Here is a 20,440-nt window from a genome sequence, read left to right as displayed (position 1 = left end):
TTAGAATATTTACATTTTATTAAAACGTTATAAGCTATGAACCAAACCAACCAGCTACGAGGTAAAATTACATACTTTTCATCGCATTACATCACAAAATTACATGCTTTTCTTTGAAGTTCAAAAGTAGTCTACTTTCTAAAAAGGCCCATCATATATGTGTGTATGTATGCACTGCATATATGTATACATACTTGAATAATACATTAACAATATACATATATACATTAACAATAGATGCTCTCATACCACCATTTCAATTACATAGCATGGGATATTATAAATGTAATGTATAAGTAAATGTTACAGTGTGAAATACAGTGTCGTGTTACAGTGTTAATATATAGGTGTCAACCCAAGCAGACATACCTGTTTTTCACACTTCACTGAAACAGAACCAGGAAATATTTCAGTTTGTCAGCTGAGTGTAACTTAAGTGTTGTCAAGCTGTCGTATGCGCGTCTCTGTTTGTATGTACATATACTAAAATGGCAGAAGCCAGTTCTCAGGACCAGTTCAGCTGCTCAGTGTGTCTGGATCTCCTGAAGGATCCAGTGACCATTCCCTGTGGACACAGTTACTGTATGGGCTGTATTACAGACTGCTGGAAACAGAAGAGAGTCTACAGATGCCCTCAGTGCAGACACACCTTCACTTCAAGACCTGCTTTATGTAAGAATGTTATAATCGCTGAGATGGTGGAGAAACTGAAGACGACAGACTTACAAACAGCTGAACCTGGAGATGTGGAGTGTGACGTCTGTACTGGGAAGAAATACAAAGCCGTCAAGTCCTGTGTGGAGTGTCTGAACTCTTACTGTCAAAGTCATCTTAAACAACATGAGAATCTCTTTAAAGACAGGAGACACAATCTGATGGATCCCATTAGACGACTCCATGAGATGATCTGCCCAAAACACAACAAACAGCTGGAAATCTATTGTCGTACTGACCAGCAATTAATTTGTTTTCCGTGTTTAATGGATGGACATAAAAACCATGACACTGTAACAGCTGAAGCAGCAAGGACAGAGAAACAGGTATGAACTGAAATTAGACTCTAATGTTCTAATGCTTAATGCTAATAGTAATGCTGAAATATAGCTGCAAGCGGCAATTAAGGGGTCAAGCACAACAGAGGCAAAATGAGGAGATAAAAATGACACTGAGCACCAGAACAACTGCAACAATGAGTAAAGACATTTTAAGATAAAAACATAAATAAAACCACTAGTAATATAACTAGTTTATTCAATGGTTTATCACTTTTGACCAATTGATGGCGTTGTTATAAAATTGATGTGGGGTGTTCAGTGTGAAGTGACAATGACACACAAAGTTTGGTGAGACTATATCAGAGTTACAGCCTCAGATGCAGTTTGGCATAATGTCAATAAAGTCGATGATTCGTTAAATGCAAACCCTTTCGTCTAGGGACACAAAATCTGACATGAATCTGGTGAAAATCTGACCAACAGTCTAGTAGGAGTTTTGGAAAATTTTCATTATAATTTTGACCACAAAGTGGTGCTCCCCTGAAACTTTTTATTACCTTCAGGGAATTGTACACATACCAAATATCATAAGGATATGCAAATGCATTCATAAAATACAGCATTTTACAAAATTCAAACTGGACAATGCCAATAATGGCCAACATGGGAACACTGGATATCATTTCACTAGCTATGCTCGGCACATCGTAGCCATATAATATCTCCCAACCTCTAGGTGGAGCTGTGCCAAAGCTAAGCAGGTACTCTCAGGTCATGATTATTATAACATACACAAAGTTTGGTCTCAATACACCAAAGCGTTGTGGAGATATAGTCTCACGATCATTTTTGCGTGCTCTTCATCAAAAACGTTATATGAGTTACATTTTTTTGTCGACATGGTCTGAAGATGATCTGATTTGATTTGCATGAAAATCTGAGCAACAGCATAGGAGGAGTTAAAAAAAAAAGTTTTTAATTTTTCTTTCAAAAAATTCAAAATAACAGAAATTTAAAGGTGCAGTGTGTAAATTTTAGAGGCATCTAGCGGTTGAGGTTACGAATTGCAACCAATGGCTCAGTCCCCCGCTCACCCCTCGCTTTAGAGAAGCTATGGTGGCCGATACAGGGCTAAGATGTCGTAGTCTGAGACAGCAGAGAGTAGCCAGCAATGAGGTTTCTTTATAAAGGTAAATTAAGGAATTATATTTACTTAGTTATTCAATAAATCGATATGTTATTGTGAATATTATTGTTACTTGTTCATCATTGTGTCAGTGTTTTATTCGCAAGAACAACATAGTGACGAAACAAAAAAAAACAAAAAAAAAAACAGTGACGAAACACGCTCTGTTTGTCCTTTAAGGGCTACTGTACAAACATGGTGGCGACTTCCATGTAAGGGGACCCGCGGTGTATGTAGATATAAATTGCTCATTCTTAGTTAATAAAAACATAACGGTTCATTATGTAAGGACTTTATGCACCTCTGAAAACATAGTTATGCATATTATATTGTATTTCTCTCAATAGATCCTCCTAAATATTACACACTGCTCCTTTAATGACGAAAAATGTCTCAGAGTGCAGTTTAATCTAGAGGGTTTGAGTTAGAGACTCCAAAATTGCTGTTTTTGTATAGTTGAGACTGTCCTCTCTCTGTGTGCCAAATTTGATATCTTTCCTGTAAGTGGTTCTATGGCTGCCATATGCAAAATCCCATATCATTAAAGTATTAGAAATTTACTTACATACTGATTTGGAGTCTGAGATTATACAGCATTCATTTTCCTATAGCGGCTTTTGGGAGAAACACAAAGAAAATTCCAACAGGGAATTCAGGAGAGACAGAATCAGCTTCAGGAGCTGAGAAACGCTGTGAAGTCTCATAAGGTGAGTTTGACTTTCATTCCCGTTGAAGCTCACTGTGTCTTTCAGGCCGTGTGAGGCAGCAGTAAGTGCTAATTGTGATGTGTGTCTGACAGCTCTCTGCACAAGCGGCAGTGGATGACACTGAGAGGGTCTTTACTCAGCTCACCCGCTCCATTGAGAGAAGCCGCTCTCAGGTGGTACAGTTGATCAGAGCTCAGGAAGAGGCTGCAGTGAGTCGGGCTGAAGGACTCTTGTTGCGAGTAGAACAGGAGATTGATGGTCTGATGAGTAGAAATGCTGAACTGGAGCAACTTTTACATACAGATGACCACGTCCATTTCCTGCAGGTAACAGAGATCTGAAACACAAAACAATGGTAGTGAGTCTTTTCTTTGTTCTAAGTAGACTTGGTGTCATTCACTAATAATTATGTGGACTATTTCATGTTTTTAAGAGAAAAATTTCCCCCTAAACAACACACTACGCCTGCAAATATATGTATATATCTTATGATCATGATTATGCGATTTTACATACTTGTGATTTTAGTTGTTCCTACATTACAATTTAGAATTTTACATTTTCAATTATGAAAGAATTTCTATGACAGAATACTCTGAGACTTTGCAAAAGATCCAAATGCAGCTTTAAATAAGAGTCGCATAAGACAAAAGACTGAGAGCACAAGCACAGGGTACTACAAAAGACAGATGTCAGCAAAACCCACACAGAAACACAGTGCAATACTACAGCACCCAATGCTAAGTGAACAGGGTATAAATGGGGAAACTAACAAGGCTAATGACATGCAGATAGAAACAATGAGACCTGATAAACCTGAAAGGGTGATAGGGAAAAAAAGTCCACAGGCAATAGGCAATGATACAGGAGGAGTGCCCTCTGTGGCTGTCATGGACAAATCAGCAGATGGCTGTGACATAACCCCCTTTAAGGAGTGGATTCCAGACGCTCCATGATCAGGAGGAGGAATGGTGGATCAGGCCCATGTGGTGAAAGGGGGCCTGGAGCCAAAGGTAAACCAGGAAGCCAGGGCGGAGTCGGCAGGGCAAGAAGCCAGGGTGGGGCTGGCAAAGCAGGAGGCCAGGGCGGAGATGGCTGAGCAGGAGAGCACCAGGGCGGAGTTGAAGACCACCACAGCAGAGCAGATGGGACCTATTCGAAGACTGGAATGAACTCTGGAGCAGACTCGAAGACTGGAGTGGGCTCTGGAGTGTACTCTGAGGGCTCCTGGACTGAAGCTGGCTCTGGAGTGGACTCTTAGGGCTCCCGGACTGGAGTAGTTCATGAGTGGGCTCTGACGGCTCCCGGACTGGAGCGACTCTGGAGTGGACTCTGAGGGCTCCCAGAGTGGAGCGGCTCTGGAGTGGACTCTGAGTGCTCACGGACTGGAGCGGGCTCTGGAGTGGACTCTGAGGGCTCTTGGGCTGGTGAGGTTTCTGGATTGGATTCTGAGGTCTCCGGGGCTGGAGAAGGTTTCAGAGTGGACTCATGGAATGGAACAGGCTCTGTGACAACCAGGTCTGAGGCCCTTGAGATACCAGCTGCTCTGGCCGAAATCAGCAGTGGATCCACCAAACTAGCGATCAGCCCCAAGTGTCTTTGCAATGCCTGATTGTGTTCAGTTGCAAGATTCACGATGACTGGGAACACAGGAGTGGCATAACAGGTTCTGATGTGGCAGTCATAACAGCAGGAAGCTCAGATGTGGAAGGCATTTTTTAGACAGACTTGTCCGTCAGGGAGCAGAGTCTTGTCCCTCGTGCTGCTGGATCAGTACTGGCTGTAATATTCTGTCACAGAATACTCTGCGACTTTGTGAAAGATCCAAGTGCAGCTTTTAATAAGAGTTGCATAAGGCAAAAGACTGAGAGCACCAGCAGAGGGTACCACAAAAAACATGTCAGCAAAGCCCACACAGAAACAGTGCAATACTACAGCACCCAATGCTAAGTGAACAGTGTATAAGAAACTAACAAGGCTTATGACACAAAGCTGGAAGCAATGAGACCTGATAGACAGAGCAAAGGCTGATGGGAAATGAAGTCCACAAACAATAGGCAATGATCTGGGTGGAGTGCCCTCTGGTGCCTGTCATGGGCACTGCAGCAGATGGCTGTGACAGAATCATGTGGCTGAAACCATTCATACTCAGATTCCATGCATGAATTTGTGTGTACACATACATAGTGAATGTGATCAAGTATCTTTAATTTTTTATGATATTTCTGTAGATGTTCCAGTACATCGCTGCACCTCCTGAATCTACAGACTTATGCAGCATCACTGTCAGTTCTTTCATCCCTTTTCATGTTGTGGCAAATTTAGTCTCTCAACTGAAGGAAAAACTAGAGGGTTTCTGTAAAGAAGAGGTAGAAAAGATCTTTGATAGAGGTAAAGTATCTGTAGCAGACATTCATTTACTCTCAAAAATAAGTTTGGCATCATGCAAGTACATCATACTCAAATATATTCTTTTTTTTTTTGTTTACATGGAAATTGTGCTAATTTTGTCTGTTTTCTATAGTAACATGCATTGATATGAACACCAATAAACCAATGAGGACCAGGGAACAGTTCCTTCAATGTAAGGAATTATAAAGCACACACACACATACTGTACACATGCAAAAGGCACATTGTCCAAAGGTTTATATTTTAACAAGCTGCCGAACATTTTAAATTCTGTTACTATTTACTCATCCTCATGTTGTTGCAAACCCATGTAACTTTTAATTTCTTCTGTAAAACTCAAAAGACCAACAGCATTAGGCAGAATGCCCAGGCTTCTTTTTGAAAATAATGTGGTTTTGTAATTTATGAGTAAAATAAAGGTCTGTGATAAATATAAACTGGCGATACTTGGATGTTTTGCTCTACAACATAAATTACACATATTCACAAACAAACATTAACCTAATTGTGTTTTATCTCGATTAGATTCCTGTCAGCTCACTCTGGATTCAAACACAATGAATCGATTCCTCCGCTTGTCTGAAGAGAACAGTGTGGCTACTTGCACCGACACACCCCAACATTATCCTGCTCATCCAGACAGATTTGATAGCTGTGTGCAGGTGTTGTGTAGAGAGAGTGTGTGTGGACGCTGTTATTGGGAGGTTGAGTGGAACGGGAGAAAAAGTGTGTGTATATCAGTGTCATACAAGAGCATCAGCAGGAAGCAATTGTTTGGATTTAATAATCAGTCCTGGAGTTTGTTCTGCTCTTCCTTCAGTTACGTATTCAGGCACAATAACATAAAAACTGAGCTCCCTGTGTCCTCCAGATCCTCTAGAATAGGAGTGTATGTGGATCACAGTGTAGGAATTCTGTCCTTCTACAGCGTCTCTGACACAATGAGCCTCATCCACAGAATCCAGACCACATTCACTGAGCCTCTCTATCCTGGCTTTGGGTTTAGTAGTGGATCATCGGTGAAACTGTATATATGAGGGATTCTGCATATGTCACCTTCACATACTGGGTAAAAATCGTGTATTATAGATATAAGAATGAATAATGCCTTAGCTACTGAATTTTGCTGAAAGACACAGGCTTGTTGTATATAAAAATACTCTATACAGATACTAAGATCTTATTCTAAACCTCCAGCAGTAGGCGCTCTCACTGTTTATATGAGTGGCAATTGTATTTGATCAAGCTGTTAAGATTTAGATTTTATACAATTTGCTTTTTTTTTCTAAAGTCCACATTCCTCCCACATATATCACAGCTATTAGACTTAATTTGTCACTTTGTGTTTACCTGATTCAAAATTCTTTGTGCCCTTGAAAAGAAGTTGCATCCATAATTAAAAGACACTTTCATTTCATTTCAAAGTCACTGACATTCACAGAATTTGTCCAATGTCGTGAATTATTTTTTATTTTGTTTAGTGCACCATATTTCTTTTTCATTTTCCAAAATAAAGCACAGTTCACAACTTTGTAAATTCCACAAAAATATTCCACTGTGTTAAAGAAAGTCTCCTGAAGGAGAACACACTTAAAATGCTGTAGATAATACTAAACTGAAAAAAGTCTAATGACACAGTTACTTCACATTATTGCACAATTTAAGAATAATCTGATTGAGTTTATTCATGATCATGCATTGTGATTTTAACTGTTTTATTATTTACATAATAAAGAAGGGTAAAATATGCACATTGTGTATAATTTATGTCTTGTTGCATTTTATAAATTCTTGTGCTGCCACAGAAAATTATGGGAAATGTTTGGTCTCACAAATCATTCTCCTCATAAACCAGTTTCACAAGTTTGTTTATCCATAAAATCTTTGAACTATTATGGTTGCACATATTTGGCTTGCTGGTTGGTGAGTTGGAAGGATGGCAACTCAACTGACAGCAGAGAGTGAGAAGCGGCTGATTGCATACTTCAGTTATTTGAAAGATTATGGGCTTGCTGCTCCCAAACTGACCTTCATTAAATGAGCTTTACCATTTTTGTTAATATTTTTAATCAAATGCATAGGCCTGAAATTTGCTACAGTTAAAATATTACACATACAGGATTAATGTGTTTTGCCAAGTCCTTTCCTTCTGTGCCGTGTGAGCTCCAATCCTGCCTGGACCCTTGGGGTAGCTTATGTTAGCATTTTTAGTTTTAAAATTCAATTAAAAGCCTTTCTGCATTCTGCAATTGAGTCCTCTCCCTTTCCTGAACCCTGCATGTGACACAGCAATCTGGCCACTAGAGGACTCTTCCCACCTCCTATCTTTCAGTGATCAGATGACCCGGCTAGTCTCATGACAACAGAGACTTTGCCTATGACTTCTTTGCTGTGGTGGATGAGCTGGACTACAATGTTAACATTCACAAAGCTCCTAAGCCAGGGGTGTCCCATACTGCTCCCAAAGAGCCGACTTCCTGGAAATTTTAGCTTCAGCCAACTCCAACACACTTTGCCTAGAAGTTTCAAGTGAGTCCAAAGACATTGATTAGCTGGTTCAGGTGTATTTAATTAAGGTTGGAGCTAAACTGCAGGACAGTGGCCTTACAAGAACAGGTTTGGACAACCCTGATCTTAGCCCTTGGGAGATAGGAAGGCTGGGGAAGCTCACTTTCTGGGACTTTATGGACAACATCCACCATTGTGGGGAATCTGAATCTCCACTATACACAGATTTCTCCCAAATTGACTGTGCTTACCTTCCACCTTCAGTCATCCCAGCCCTCGATGGACTGGGAACAGAGGAGGAAGAACAGTCCCTTGTTTTATCTTGCTGCAGCCATCCCAGATATGGTCATGATTGCCCCTGCAGCTCCCCCTGAGGCAGCCGAGACAGTTGCAGGAGTGTTCCTTCTACTTTGCTATTTCTGGTGGTCCCAAGACTGGTGGTTCTTGAGTCTGGCAATCCCGGTAAGCTTGGCTTTGGTAGTCCCAGATGTCCCTTGTTCAGCAATCCCAGCCTTGACTACCCCGGTGGTCTCGATTTAAGTGGTCCTGCCAGTTTCTGCCTCCAGGAGTCCTGGGCAGTCAAGACATGAGCATAGGCCACACAAAACAGCCTGGTCAGTCTGTCATGGTCATAAAGATTACTCCTGAGCCAATTTTTCTCCCTGTCATGGCTATGGAGGCCATCTCAGAACTTCCATAGTAACATGCATTGAAACAACTCCCACTAATGAACCCAAGACTAGGGAACAGTTCCTTCAGTGTAAGGCATTAAAGCATACGCACACATGCTTGTTTTTGTGAAAAGTGGGAACATCTCATTGGCAAACTCTGTGTGCTATTGCCCTACACCAACCCTACACCGAACCCTAGTAATAATTAATTGTGTTTTATCTCCATTAGATTCCTGCCAGCTCACTCTGGATTCAAACACAGTGAATCGTTTTCTCCATTTGTCTGAGGAAAACAGAGTAGCGACTTATACTGACACACCCCAGCATTATCCTGCTCATCCAGACAGATTTGAAGATTGTGTGCAGGTGTTGTGTAGAGAGAGTGTGTGTGTGAACGCTGTTATTGGGAGTTTGAGTGGAGCGGGAGCGATGGTGTGTTTATAGCAGTGCCATATAAGAGCATCAGCAGGAAGGGGTTGTTTAATGAGTCTATATTTGGATGGAACAATAAGTCCTGTGGTTTGTATTGCTTTCCTTCTAGATATTCATTCATGCAAAATAACATAAAGACTAAAATCCCTGTGTTCTCCAGATCCTCTAAAATATAAGTGTATGTGGATCACAGTGCAGGAATTCTGTCCTTCTACAGCGTCTCTGACACAATGAGCCTCATCCACAGAATCCAGACCACATTCACTGAGCCTCTCTATCCTGGGGTTGGGTTTGATGTTGGATCATCAGTGCAACTGTCATCTAGCAATGTAGGTGAGAAATTGTTCATATGTTAGATTGGGAGAAAAATATATTTTTTAGAGTCTTTTTTATATATAATTGAAATACAGGGTAAAAATTATTATTATTAATTATGTATTTTCTGGATGACACAGAAATTAAAAATGTTTCTTTGCTGTATTTCTTTACAGATACTAAGATCATATAATAAAATAAATACCTTTTAATCGTTCATGCAGTTTCTGAAAGAAAGCATATAAACCTTAATCTAAACTTCCAGTAAGGAGCGCTGTATTCCCGTCTGTATGAATCTTACCGAGCCACCTAATTAATTATTAATATAAGTTACCCTGGACCACAAAACCAGACCAGTGATAAGGGTCGATTTTTTTTTTTTTTTTTTTTAGATTTATCCATCATCTGAAAGCTGAATAAATCAGCTTTCCATTGATGTATGGTTTGTTAACTACAACTAGTCTATATGAAAATCTGGAATCTGAGTGTGCAAAAAATCTAAATATTGAGAAAATCACCTTTAAAGTTGTCCAAATGAAGTTCTTAGCAATGAATTTTACTGATCAAAAACTAGGTTTTGATATATTTACAGTAGGACATTTACCAAATATCTTCATGGAACATGGTCTTTACTTAATATCCTAACGAATTGGCATAAAAGAAAAATCTATAATTTTGACCCATACAGTGTATTACTGGCTTAGTGTACTTATGACTGTTTTTGTGGTCCAGGGTCACACACACACACACACACATACACACACACACACACATATATATATATATATATATATATATTAGTGCTGTCAAAAAATTTATCGCGATTAATCGCATCCAGAATAAAAGTTTTTGTGTACAAAATATATGTGTGTGTGCTGTATATATATGTATATATTTCAGAAAAAATATGCTATGTTTATATATTAAATACATTTATATATCATATCAATTATATATATATATATATATATATGTACATACATGTACATATTTTCAAAATACAACCCGAATTCCTGAAATGTTGGGACGTTTTTTAAATTTGAATAAAATGAAAACTAAAATAATTTCAAATCAAATGAGCCTATATTTTATTCACAATAGAACATAGATAACATAACAAATGTATAAACGGAGAAATTTTGCAATTTTATGCACAAAAAGTCAAGAAATTGATTTAAAAACGCAGGAAAAAGTGCCTTGTAAACCTGCGTCAATTTATCGCAATCTCACGGTTCCGTTATAATCAGTGAAGCTCTCTGAACTGCAAATAATATCTTATTTACATCGTGTCTACGTGTGGCATTTAGCATTGAGTGAATTCTGGCTGTGTCACCTTGTATCTATTTATATATGCTTTTATTAATATCTTAATATATTATTATATCTTATATTAATCATTTGCACACACCAGCATTATCCGACTCGGCTCATCCCGACCGCAGACGCAGTTTTAAAAGCTATTTTTTTCTGCGTTTTTCAGTCAATTGCTTGACTTTTCCTCCCTTATAAACAACATATTTGCGTACACGGTAAAAGCTCCTTGTGCTTTCTCCGTTTAACCTATTTGAGCATTCATAAACAATGCAAAACACAGGCATCTTGAGTTTCTGCTACTGATTCCTCTGGAGAAAAACCCCTTCCTGCATTTCACACGTCATCAGAATCACGTGATTGCAAACAACCTAATATGGTTATAACCTAATACCCAGTATAAGTACATTGTAAGCAACTTGTTAAATAAAGTGCATCCCAGCGGCTTATGAACAGGAGGGATTTTATTTGTAGTCAAATGCAAATAGAAAAAGCTAAAAAAAAAATAAGTAGCAAAGTAAAGCTTAGTTCACAAATGAACACAGTCTGTCCTCAGCTGCTCACAGTCTGTTGCTGCTCTTGTTTGTTATTAAAGCAAGATGGGAATCAGGATTTGTTGATATGTGGATATTAACTAAACTGTTTCCTATTCCATTTCACTGTGATTTTAAAATGATTTAAAAGAATATCGTTTGGGCATCTTAGCCGCAGTTTGTCCCTGTTTTTCCACGGAGCTGGATGTTTTGGGCAGGTTTACATACAGACTGGAAACAAATGGTACGTGACCGAACATACAGTCAGTCAGAAGAGAAAGACGAAGAAAGAAGAAACCTCTCATCTGCTCACTGAATTCCGTAAGTTATCACATATTCAAAAACTGTATTCAAATTCCCCGTGCGTGATACATACTGGGTCAAGTTTGAGTCAGGATTGATGCCAAATTAATAGAGTTTGGTTCATTCTTAGGCTACCGCTGTGGATTGACAGCTTGACTCTTATTTCTAAGCTTGGTTTACTAAAATTACGCAATATATTTACAAGCAACGAAGCTGGACAGCATATCATATGTTTAATTTAATCAGCATCATGTCTATCTGCGCCTTCTGTAGCCTAGAGATGCGCGCAGGACCGAACATGTGAAAAGATGAAGATTAATACAAGCTAACGCAAACTTTACTCAAATGCTTTTAATGTTGTTAAACTTGTATGCTTTCTCAATGAAATCATCTTCATGTGAGTGAAATAACACACAGTTTATAAAACGATCATGTCAAATTAAACCACACTGGGGGTCATAAAGTTGCTTTAGACAATAAACAGTCTAAAATCATCATCATATACGAGAAGTAGCTACTAATTGTCAAAACCGAGAGTTTGCTGGACATTTGATGTGTTATAAATACTTCGCAGCTGTCATTAATATTTTAATAATAGCTGTATTTTTTAATAATATAAAACAAATCATAAATTTATATTTTTTATTGTCTGTAATTACTTTCCCTGTTTTTAAGACTGTAAAACTAAAGAAGCAGGTTGACAAATAGCTGACAAAAATGGACATTCATTTTTTTTTAACACCAAGATTTTATTCATATTCTCAAAAATAAAGGTTGATTATTAGCATCGACGGTTCCATGAAGAACCTTTAACATTACCAAAAAAAAAGCATTCTTCGTATTATAAAAATATTTTTCACACTAAGAAAAAATGATTCTTTTAAGAACTGCTCTCACAGAAAGGTTCTTTGGGGAACCCAAATGGTTCTTGCACTGCATTGCCACAAAAACTCCCTTTTTGGAGTGTATTTTGTTGTGACTGGTCACCATTTCATTAAATAAAACTGACAATTGTTAATCACCTTTTAGATTTTTGTCCAATTAGCCTATATGTTTTTGCACTATTTAATATGAGGCCATAAAACTAATTATAAGCAGAATGATTATTATAAAATAATTAGTATATATTGTTTAAAATAGATTTGGATAAAATATATCATATTACACCGGTACTGCTTTCACTTTTTGAAATGTTGTCTTGTTTGAGGTTTTGCAATACAACACTGATAATGGTCTTTCTATTAAATCCTTTATCACTAGATTCAGAATCTGAATGAGCGTCCTCTCTGTGACTGTCTCTGTTACTAGCTGTAGATAAAGTCATGAACTGAATTATATCTTATGAATAAAGGTTTTTAAGTGTCATATTCAGTCAGTGATCCTCAGGGAATCCAGGTTGCATTCCTGGTGCAGCGCCTGTAAACCAGTCTATCTTGACCACATTCCCATCTAAACTGGACATTCATCTGATGTCCTTCGAGGTCCCATGACCTGAAGGTTTAAAGGCAATGTTTTGGTCACATTCCTGTGTCCTCACGGCCTAATTCTTTCCCACCCCCTGAACATTTCTGCTCAGTGGCCTTAGAGGTCACAGACACTTCGGAGCCTAAGTCAAAAGCCAGCTATGAGAAAGCTGGACTCCCAAACATGCATTTGGTAATGAAGCTGAAAGTACACCTCTGGAAAAAAAAAAAAAACTGTTAGCTGTTTGTGCTATCATGCAATTGTCTTCTTTATGAAGTGAAGTTGAAGAAAAATCCCATTTTTGATGACCTAGCTGAAAACAACTATGCAATACAATAAAATAAGTAACTTTTGGTGATGTCTGCATGAAACAACATGTGCAACCAAATGTGATATTGTAGAGTAAAAAAGTGAGATGTAAGATTTTGGCCATTGGGCATTAATTGATGAAAAGTGGTTCCTATATCACAAGTGGTTGAAGGGTTGATGGCAGTCAAAAAGCAAGTTATTACAGCTCAAAGAATGATTACATAGGATAGACAGAAGTTTTTTTATAGTTCACAATCAGATCAGAATGTGTAAAAATCTGCATTATATCAAAATTGACCTTTTTTCTTAATGCATACTTACTAGTGTACACTATTTACACTTCTGGTCAAAGGTTTTGAATCAGATTTTTTTATGTTTTTGAAAAAAATATCTTATCCTCACCTATTTATTTGATCAAAACCACAGTAAAACACTAATATTGTGAAGTATTGTTAAAATGTAAAATAACTGATTTCTATATTATGTTTAATTTCTTTAATTAAAAATTTTATTTACATTTTTTATTTCAATTTAGTGATTTATTCCAGTGATGCAAAGCTGCATATTGAGCATCAGTATTTCAGTCGTCAGTGTCACATGATCCTTCAGAAAAATATTTTTGTGCAAACCAAATTTTCATATGTTTGTATCACCTGACAGACTTTTTTTCTGGCAAATAAATCTAGTACAGGCAACATGGAGAAAGCCATTGTTCATATTTACATATACTACCGACATATGTCACAATAGAAAGCTGGTTGAAAATTGGCATTGCAAACCTCTGGAACTTTCTTTCTTCTTCTGTGTTCCGGAGAAGAAAAAGTCATACACATTCAAACATTATGATGACTAGACCATTTAAGAAAGTAAATGTTCACTTTAAGCATGATTGACTGCTATATAGGTTTTTATACTGAGGCCACATTCAGTCAAATTATTTTAAAAGCTACTTTACAAAATATGTGCTCACTCTGTACCTGTTAAAGTGGTCAGTTTATTTCAAATTCATATGATTAATTCCCAAACAGCTTTATAAAGTATTGTCATTTACAATCCCCAGCATGCAAGCTACTTTAGGTAGGCCTCTCTGAGGTGTTTCGGTCAGTTAAAGAAAAAAACATGTGAGGAACCGAGGCTCAAGAGAGGTCAGGTTTTAATCAAGATGGCATTGGTCTGGTATTAAGTTATACACTCTCGATGCAATCAGACTTTAGTGGTAATTCAATCTGGTTCCTCCTGCTTCTAATTTAGCACTCTGGGGTGATTAGAGAGCCAGACCAACTGGCTAAGCTGCCACTTTATCAGCACGAGCTTAGAGCTTATGAAAAAGTGTGAGTCCTTGTTTGATTGGCTGAAAAGATGAGGTTTGCCGGGTGGCCTTTCGGTGCTGGAGGCATGTGCAGTTGTGTCCCCTGGTGGAGCCTTTAGGTCAGGGGTCTTGGACGGTGACCATCTGGACCTTTAGGGGGTGGTTTCCTAAAATGCAGCCTTTGTTTGCCAAAAACAATTGGAAGTTAATCTGGAGGAGATAAGAATAGCCTCTGTTACATTGCTGCAATTGGCCAGTCTAAGGAGGCATCTCTTTCTGCTTCTGTCTCTCTCATGAAAGAGGTTTTGACTGACTGGCTTCCCTTTTATTTAAAGGGATGGAGGAGATGTTACAAAAACAGTGCTGCTTTCCAGGAGTCAAGATTCTGATTCAACTATTGTTTGGCAGCTGAGCTAGAAAATAATTGATTAACAAGATATTTTTAGGCCCTTTGACAACACTTGATCATTTCTGACGATACTCAGTATCAGTATATATACTTTTACTCTGAAATTACTTTAAATGGTACCCCCTCCCCCCCCCCCCCAAAGGAAGCAAAAGTTACACCAAATGGAGGGCGGGCTCTTAGTTCTGTCCGGCATTGTTCATTGGACGGAGCCAGAAAGTTTGACATTCAACCAGAAGATCAAGTTTGACATTTTGATAAAAAATGATGAGGTCAAAACAAATTAAAAAATGAAACGCCCACAAATGGATAATTTGGTCACGGTAAGATCAGTAACAAAAAATGAAATATTGATTTTCTAAATGCATGTCGACTAAACGCATACAAGTATAATTCTAGTTAAAATAATCACAAATAATCATCTCCATTTTTCAATAAATGAACACAAGGATTTTTCCATTTTTATGCATCATTATTTTATCTATACACACCGATATATGTATATTACCTTGAATCAGGGTTTTGAATCAATTCACTAAAACTCTAATGAATCATTGTGAATATGTTGTAGATATTCAAAACACTATTAAGTCCAGCACTAACTATTTTCACACAGATCTCTGAAAAGCTTCTGTTATTCAAAACATCATGTACAAGTTGCTGAATATATCTTTTACATACAACATTTGACAGCTGGATACTCTGCATAGAGTTGTCTTATTGTTCTTAATAAGGGCCCAAGTCATAATCTTCATAGACATGCATATCAAAGTAAAAATTTCTAGCAATCCAGCTTTTTTTTCACTTCCATTTTGCCCATCAGCTTTTGAGACCAACACTGCTCTTCCTGAAGCCCATTTATCCCGAGTTTAAATTCAACATTTGGCTCAGCCATGTTTCCAAAGGAGTGATTGAAAAGAGCCAAGGATTGTTTGCTGTTTGTTGATTGCCAGTGAGTCCTTCACTCTAAAGCTCTTGTCCACGGTTATACATGAAACCCTTTGTCTCTGTGGGCCAGAAACCTGCAGGGAGAACACAAAGGTTCTGCTGAAAGCTGCTTGACATCTCCTACATAGATAGCACAGCTCAATGTGACTTAGACACTTCATTGTTGATTGATTTCTTATTTTTAGTTTTCCTGTTGCCACGGTAACTCCTTCTCCTTGGTGAGCTTTCGTTCTTTCTTGCTTCCTTCCTCTGTTTCTTCCTTGGTCGTGTGTCATTACTCTAATATGTTTTGACATGGCCATGTGTGCGCTAAACTTCTTTCTGTCATAACAGAAGAAAATCTAATATAAACTGCATTGGATATCAATAAAGTCAAGAGAGGCTGGCTTTCAGTGTCCAGTATTGATCTGCGTAACACGATGATCAATCACTGAACAAAGAAGAGCAAAATCAGCATACAATTAAGTTGCTTAAATTACCATTCAAATTATAGATGCTGTTGCTCTAATGGTGTTGATTTATAATATCACTTTTCAGGCAGTTAATCAGTTGATGCTGAATGCTTGGTGTTTATGCATTTTTTTTTTCTATTTAAATATAATTAGACTATTTTAAGCAGTTATTTAGTCCATACTGAAATGCAACCCCCCTCCGCCTAAATTTTAATGTTTACTGTAAGCAAAATACTGTATATCGGTCTATCAATATCCATATGTTTTCCAATATAAACTACCGTTCAAAAGTTTGGGGTCATTAAGCTTTTTTTAAATTAGTACTTTCAATCAAGGATGCATACACTGATCAGCAGTAATAAACATTTATAATGTTACAAAAGATTTCTAATAAACGTGTCATGGTTTCTGCAAAAAAATATGAAGCAGCGCAGCTGTTTTCAGCACGTATAATATTATAAAATGTTTCTTAAGCATCAAATCAGCATATTAGAATGATTTCTGATGGATCACGTGACTGAAGACTAGAGTAATGATGCTGAAAATTCAGCTTTGATCACAGGAATAAATATACTTTCACATATATTCACATATAAAACAGTTATTTTAAATTAATACACTTTCACAATATTATTAATAAATGCAGCTTTGGTGAGCATAAGACACTTCTTTCAGAGACATAAAAAATCTTACCCCCAACATTTTGAACAGTCGTGTAGCAATTAATGCACTTAAAAGAGGTCATTTTAAAAGCTTATTTTGTTGTGGGCCTTTGTGCTGCAGAAAATTAGAAGGCTCCTGGTGACGTGTGCAGATGGCAAGATAAAAAGATGCTCATCTAGCTGTTAAAATCCCTCCTATTGTTTGAAACTCTTGGAATAGATTGACCACGACTCAGGCAGCAGGTGCTTCTTTCTCTAGACAAACATCTTGGTCTGTGGATTTCATTTCAGCCAAGATGACAATAGTAACATTGAGCCCTACAGTGGCTAGTGGCTTCTTAAAGTTTGCTAGTGGTGCTGGATTGAGCAGATCAAGGACCAGTTTTATGTTTCAAAAACCTGAACCTATTTTGAAATATAAATATGCAACATAAAAATGTTGCATTGAGACCATTGTGAAAGATATAGCAGATGTCAAGGAGCACAAATAAATGCTGTTTCCTCTTCTTGTGGCTATGGTTACCAGGTGAAGGGCAGGAGAAGAGAATTGATCAGTGCAATCGTGCTGTTAGTTAATGAAAGTTATTTGAGATACTCCATTGCTTTTATTAAATGCTGTTTTTCATTATGATTCTGTCAGCTGATGCAGATTTTCTGTGTTTATTATTAACCAAGAAACTGCTAATAGGTTTCTGGTGAAAGTGAAAGGTTATAAATGTCATTACTGCGGTGCAGCATTCTTGGCAGGCAGTATGTTTGGAAGTCCATTGATTGAGTGTTTATATAAGCCTTTCAGGACATACTGTTCAGTCTGAATAATTCCTGCTCATTCAATCGCTATAAAAGTATTGGCCTCAGTCTCACACACAAGCCACCACTTGCCAGATAAAATGACATTTAAAAATTTACTGAACAAGACAAGTAATGGGAAGTTAAGTGAGGGAAAGTATACATCCAGTTATTACGGTGAACAGGACAGAGGGGTCTAGTATGACCCAGACTGTACATTATCCCTGTTATGTCATCATTTTACAAAATACTTGACTACAGAATGCTGCATTGACCAGTCAAAATCAGGATTTTTCTGTACTAACCTCCAAATCAGAATTAAAGGGATAGTTGACACAGATATGAAAGTCACCTTAATGTCGTTCCAAACCCGTATGAGTTTCTTTCTGCTGAACTTAAAAGAATATAATTGAAGAATGTTGCCAATGCTGACCAAACCACTGTTGACATCTACCTTATGGACAAAAAAAGCACATATCCTCAGTCAAACACGTCTGGAATGACATGAGGGTGAATGACAAAATTGTCCTTTAACTAATTATGTGAATTATTTTTTTTCTTTTTTCTGTTCTATTTTTATATTATTAATAATTTAGTTAACGTCTCATTTTCTTAACAGTATTTATTTGAGGTTTACATTACATTTTTTTTGGTAACACTATAGGTACCAATTCTCACTATTAACTAGTTGCCTATTAGCATGCATATTAATAACATATTGGTTGTTTATTAGTACTTATTAAGCACATATTCTGCATGACCATATTCTATGTCCCTTATCCTACCCAATACATAAATGTAATAAAACCTTACTAACTATTAATAAGCAGCAAATTGTGAGTTAATTGAGGCAAAAGTCGTAGTTGAATTGGACCCTAAAATAAAGTGTGACCCATTTTTCATATTTTGAAAGCATATGCATTAAACTCTTAACCCTTTCAAACAATCGTCTCCCCTAAAGAGTACAGGAATCTCCTGAGTTACAAATATTTCAAATATGTTTTCTAGAAAGAGCAAATTTGACTGCTTACCATCATTGAGAAGATCTTTAATTTTCGACTGTAATTTATGACATATTGGGCTATATACTGTAGATCTTATATTTTTTTAAATTTCACAGACATTACATATTCAGTATAATAGATTAAAAGATACTAAACCAAGTAATTTTTTGTTTTGTTTTGTTTTGATGCCTAATTACAAATATTATTTATAGAGGCCAGAAGTGAAGCTTTTTTTAATTGCTTTGAACGTACATTGTGACAATAAATAAATAAAAAATCTGATGTAAATACATTCTGTTTTTAACCTGTGTAACACAATATTATGTGAAGAGTCCTAGATGGTAATGACACTGTACAAACTGACCATTCCTTGACCTTTCATATCGTAAAAATCGTAAAATGTTCTTGGTGCATCTGCCCATTTGTCCATGACACTCAAAGCCCTCCATGACCTTTCCCACTCTTTTTTTTGTCTGTCATAAACTTCAATGTTCAATCTGAGATCCTCTGCTCATTTTGAAATGAAGGTTAAGTCTTGAAGTTATTCTGAGCGCTCAGTGCTCCTCCTCCCACCTGACGGCTCTCGGCGGTGACCCCTGTCCTGTTGCAGCGGAGACCTGGCTGTCTTCTGCCTGGCCGCTTGTAAACGTTTAACCTGTCCTCTTCTTTAAAGACAGGGCAAGAATGCATGGAACTCTTCTTTGCATTGTCTTTCCCTCCCGTGCGTAAAAATTACAGGGAATGAGAGCTGGGATGTTGAATGACTTAAAAAGAGCCAAAGTGTCATAATGTTCTTTCTCATTAGTCTTATTAATACCACACTGATAGTGAAGAAACAAAAATCACAAGATATGTATATGCATATGTATATGTATGTGTATGTGTACATATATGTGCATCCAAACTGAAGAGTTTGGGTGTCATTATTTAGCTCTGGAATGACAAATTTGAAACAAGTGTCTGCCGCACAGTCTGGGCTTGGATTCGACAATATCACACAATTGGATCAATGTAGCTAATTTTACAAAAGATTGCGTCCCCTCCCCCCTCTGAATGGAGATGTCAAAGGTTGCTGACCTCTTGCTTTCATGTGCATTGATCGTTTCTCGGGAGGTGGGCTGCTCCCCTCCAAAGCCCTTCTTCACATCAGCTAATATATCTTTGTTTGGACCTGAAAGCTGTTTTCTTACATTTTGTCACCCTGTTTTTTATCCACATGGCAGATTTTACTGTAGAAGATGAAGCAGCACCAACAGAAAAATGTATTATGTGCAGACTTGGACAGAAACATTTTTACTGGATGCTACTTTATTCAAAAAATGTAACGTTTAATAGTAAAACAACAACAATAACAATATATAAATAATGGGCATATAACATGTCTATGACTTTTTTTATTCAACATTGAGAATTATTTTGGGTTTTTTTGGGAGGGGGGGGGGGGGGGTTTCCATGTTTTAATATATATAGTGGTTATGGCTCTGATGTTGACTACCAGGTTGAATATGTGAACTTTATGCTCCAGCGTTTACAAAGACTTCAGATTTCAGGCATGAATCACAGCCTCAGTTGTTTTAGTGACTGTGCTGAGTTTGTACAGTGTAAAGGGAAGGAAGAGCACAGAGGATTGTGTTGATGTGATAGGGTGCCAGGACGTGGCACAGATGGATGTGAGTCTCCTTGTCCTGTCGTGGTAATCCGGGGCGCTGACGAGCAGGACGGCC

General features: G+C 37.6%; 2 protein-coding genes across 2 annotated transcripts in view; both read left to right on the top strand.

The window, feature by feature from the left end:
- The first annotated feature begins 393 nt into the window (after positions 1-393).
- On the top strand, positions 394-7,050 carry LOC306845744 (tripartite motif-containing protein 16-like). The gene is made up of 6 exons (XM_079378717.1): positions 394-1,040; positions 2,793-2,888; positions 2,981-3,214; positions 5,120-5,279; positions 5,413-5,472; positions 5,826-7,050. Exons 1-6 carry the CDS (start codon positions 489-491, stop codon positions 6,335-6,337), a joined length of 1,614 nt encoding a protein of 537 aa, XP_079234843.1. The 5' UTR covers positions 394-488; the 3' UTR covers positions 6,338-7,050.
- Positions 7,051-11,260: 4,210 nt separating this feature from the next.
- LOC306846410 (GREB1-like protein) overlaps positions 11,261-20,440 on the top strand; it is a 58,535-nt gene continuing 49,355 nt past the window's right edge. The window contains exon 1 of the mRNA XM_079379781.1: positions 11,261-11,391. The gene's annotated coding sequence lies outside the window, so the exon portion shown is untranslated. The remainder of the gene's footprint in view (positions 11,392-20,440) is intronic.

Source organism: Barbus barbus (assembly GCF_936440315.1).
Source record: "Barbus barbus genome assembly, chromosome: 26".
Taxonomy (NCBI): Eukaryota; Metazoa; Chordata; class Actinopteri; order Cypriniformes; family Cyprinidae; genus Barbus; species Barbus barbus.
This window is presented reverse-complemented; position numbering and strand designations above follow the sequence as displayed.

Excerpts from the sequence above, each read along its gene's own strand:
- LOC306845744 (XM_079378717.1), top strand. The coding sequence starts at position 489 with ATGGCAGAAGCCAGTTCTCAGGACCAGTTCAGCTGCTCAGTGTGTCTG. Across the intron at positions 2,889-2,980 it reads ACGCTGTGAAGTCTCATAAG|CTCTCTGCACAAGCGGCAGT; the intron begins GTGAGTTTGACT and ends TGTGTCTGACAG. Across the intron at positions 3,215-5,119 it reads ACCACGTCCATTTCCTGCAG|ATGTTCCAGTACATCGCTGC; the intron begins GTAACAGAGATC and ends ATATTTCTGTAG.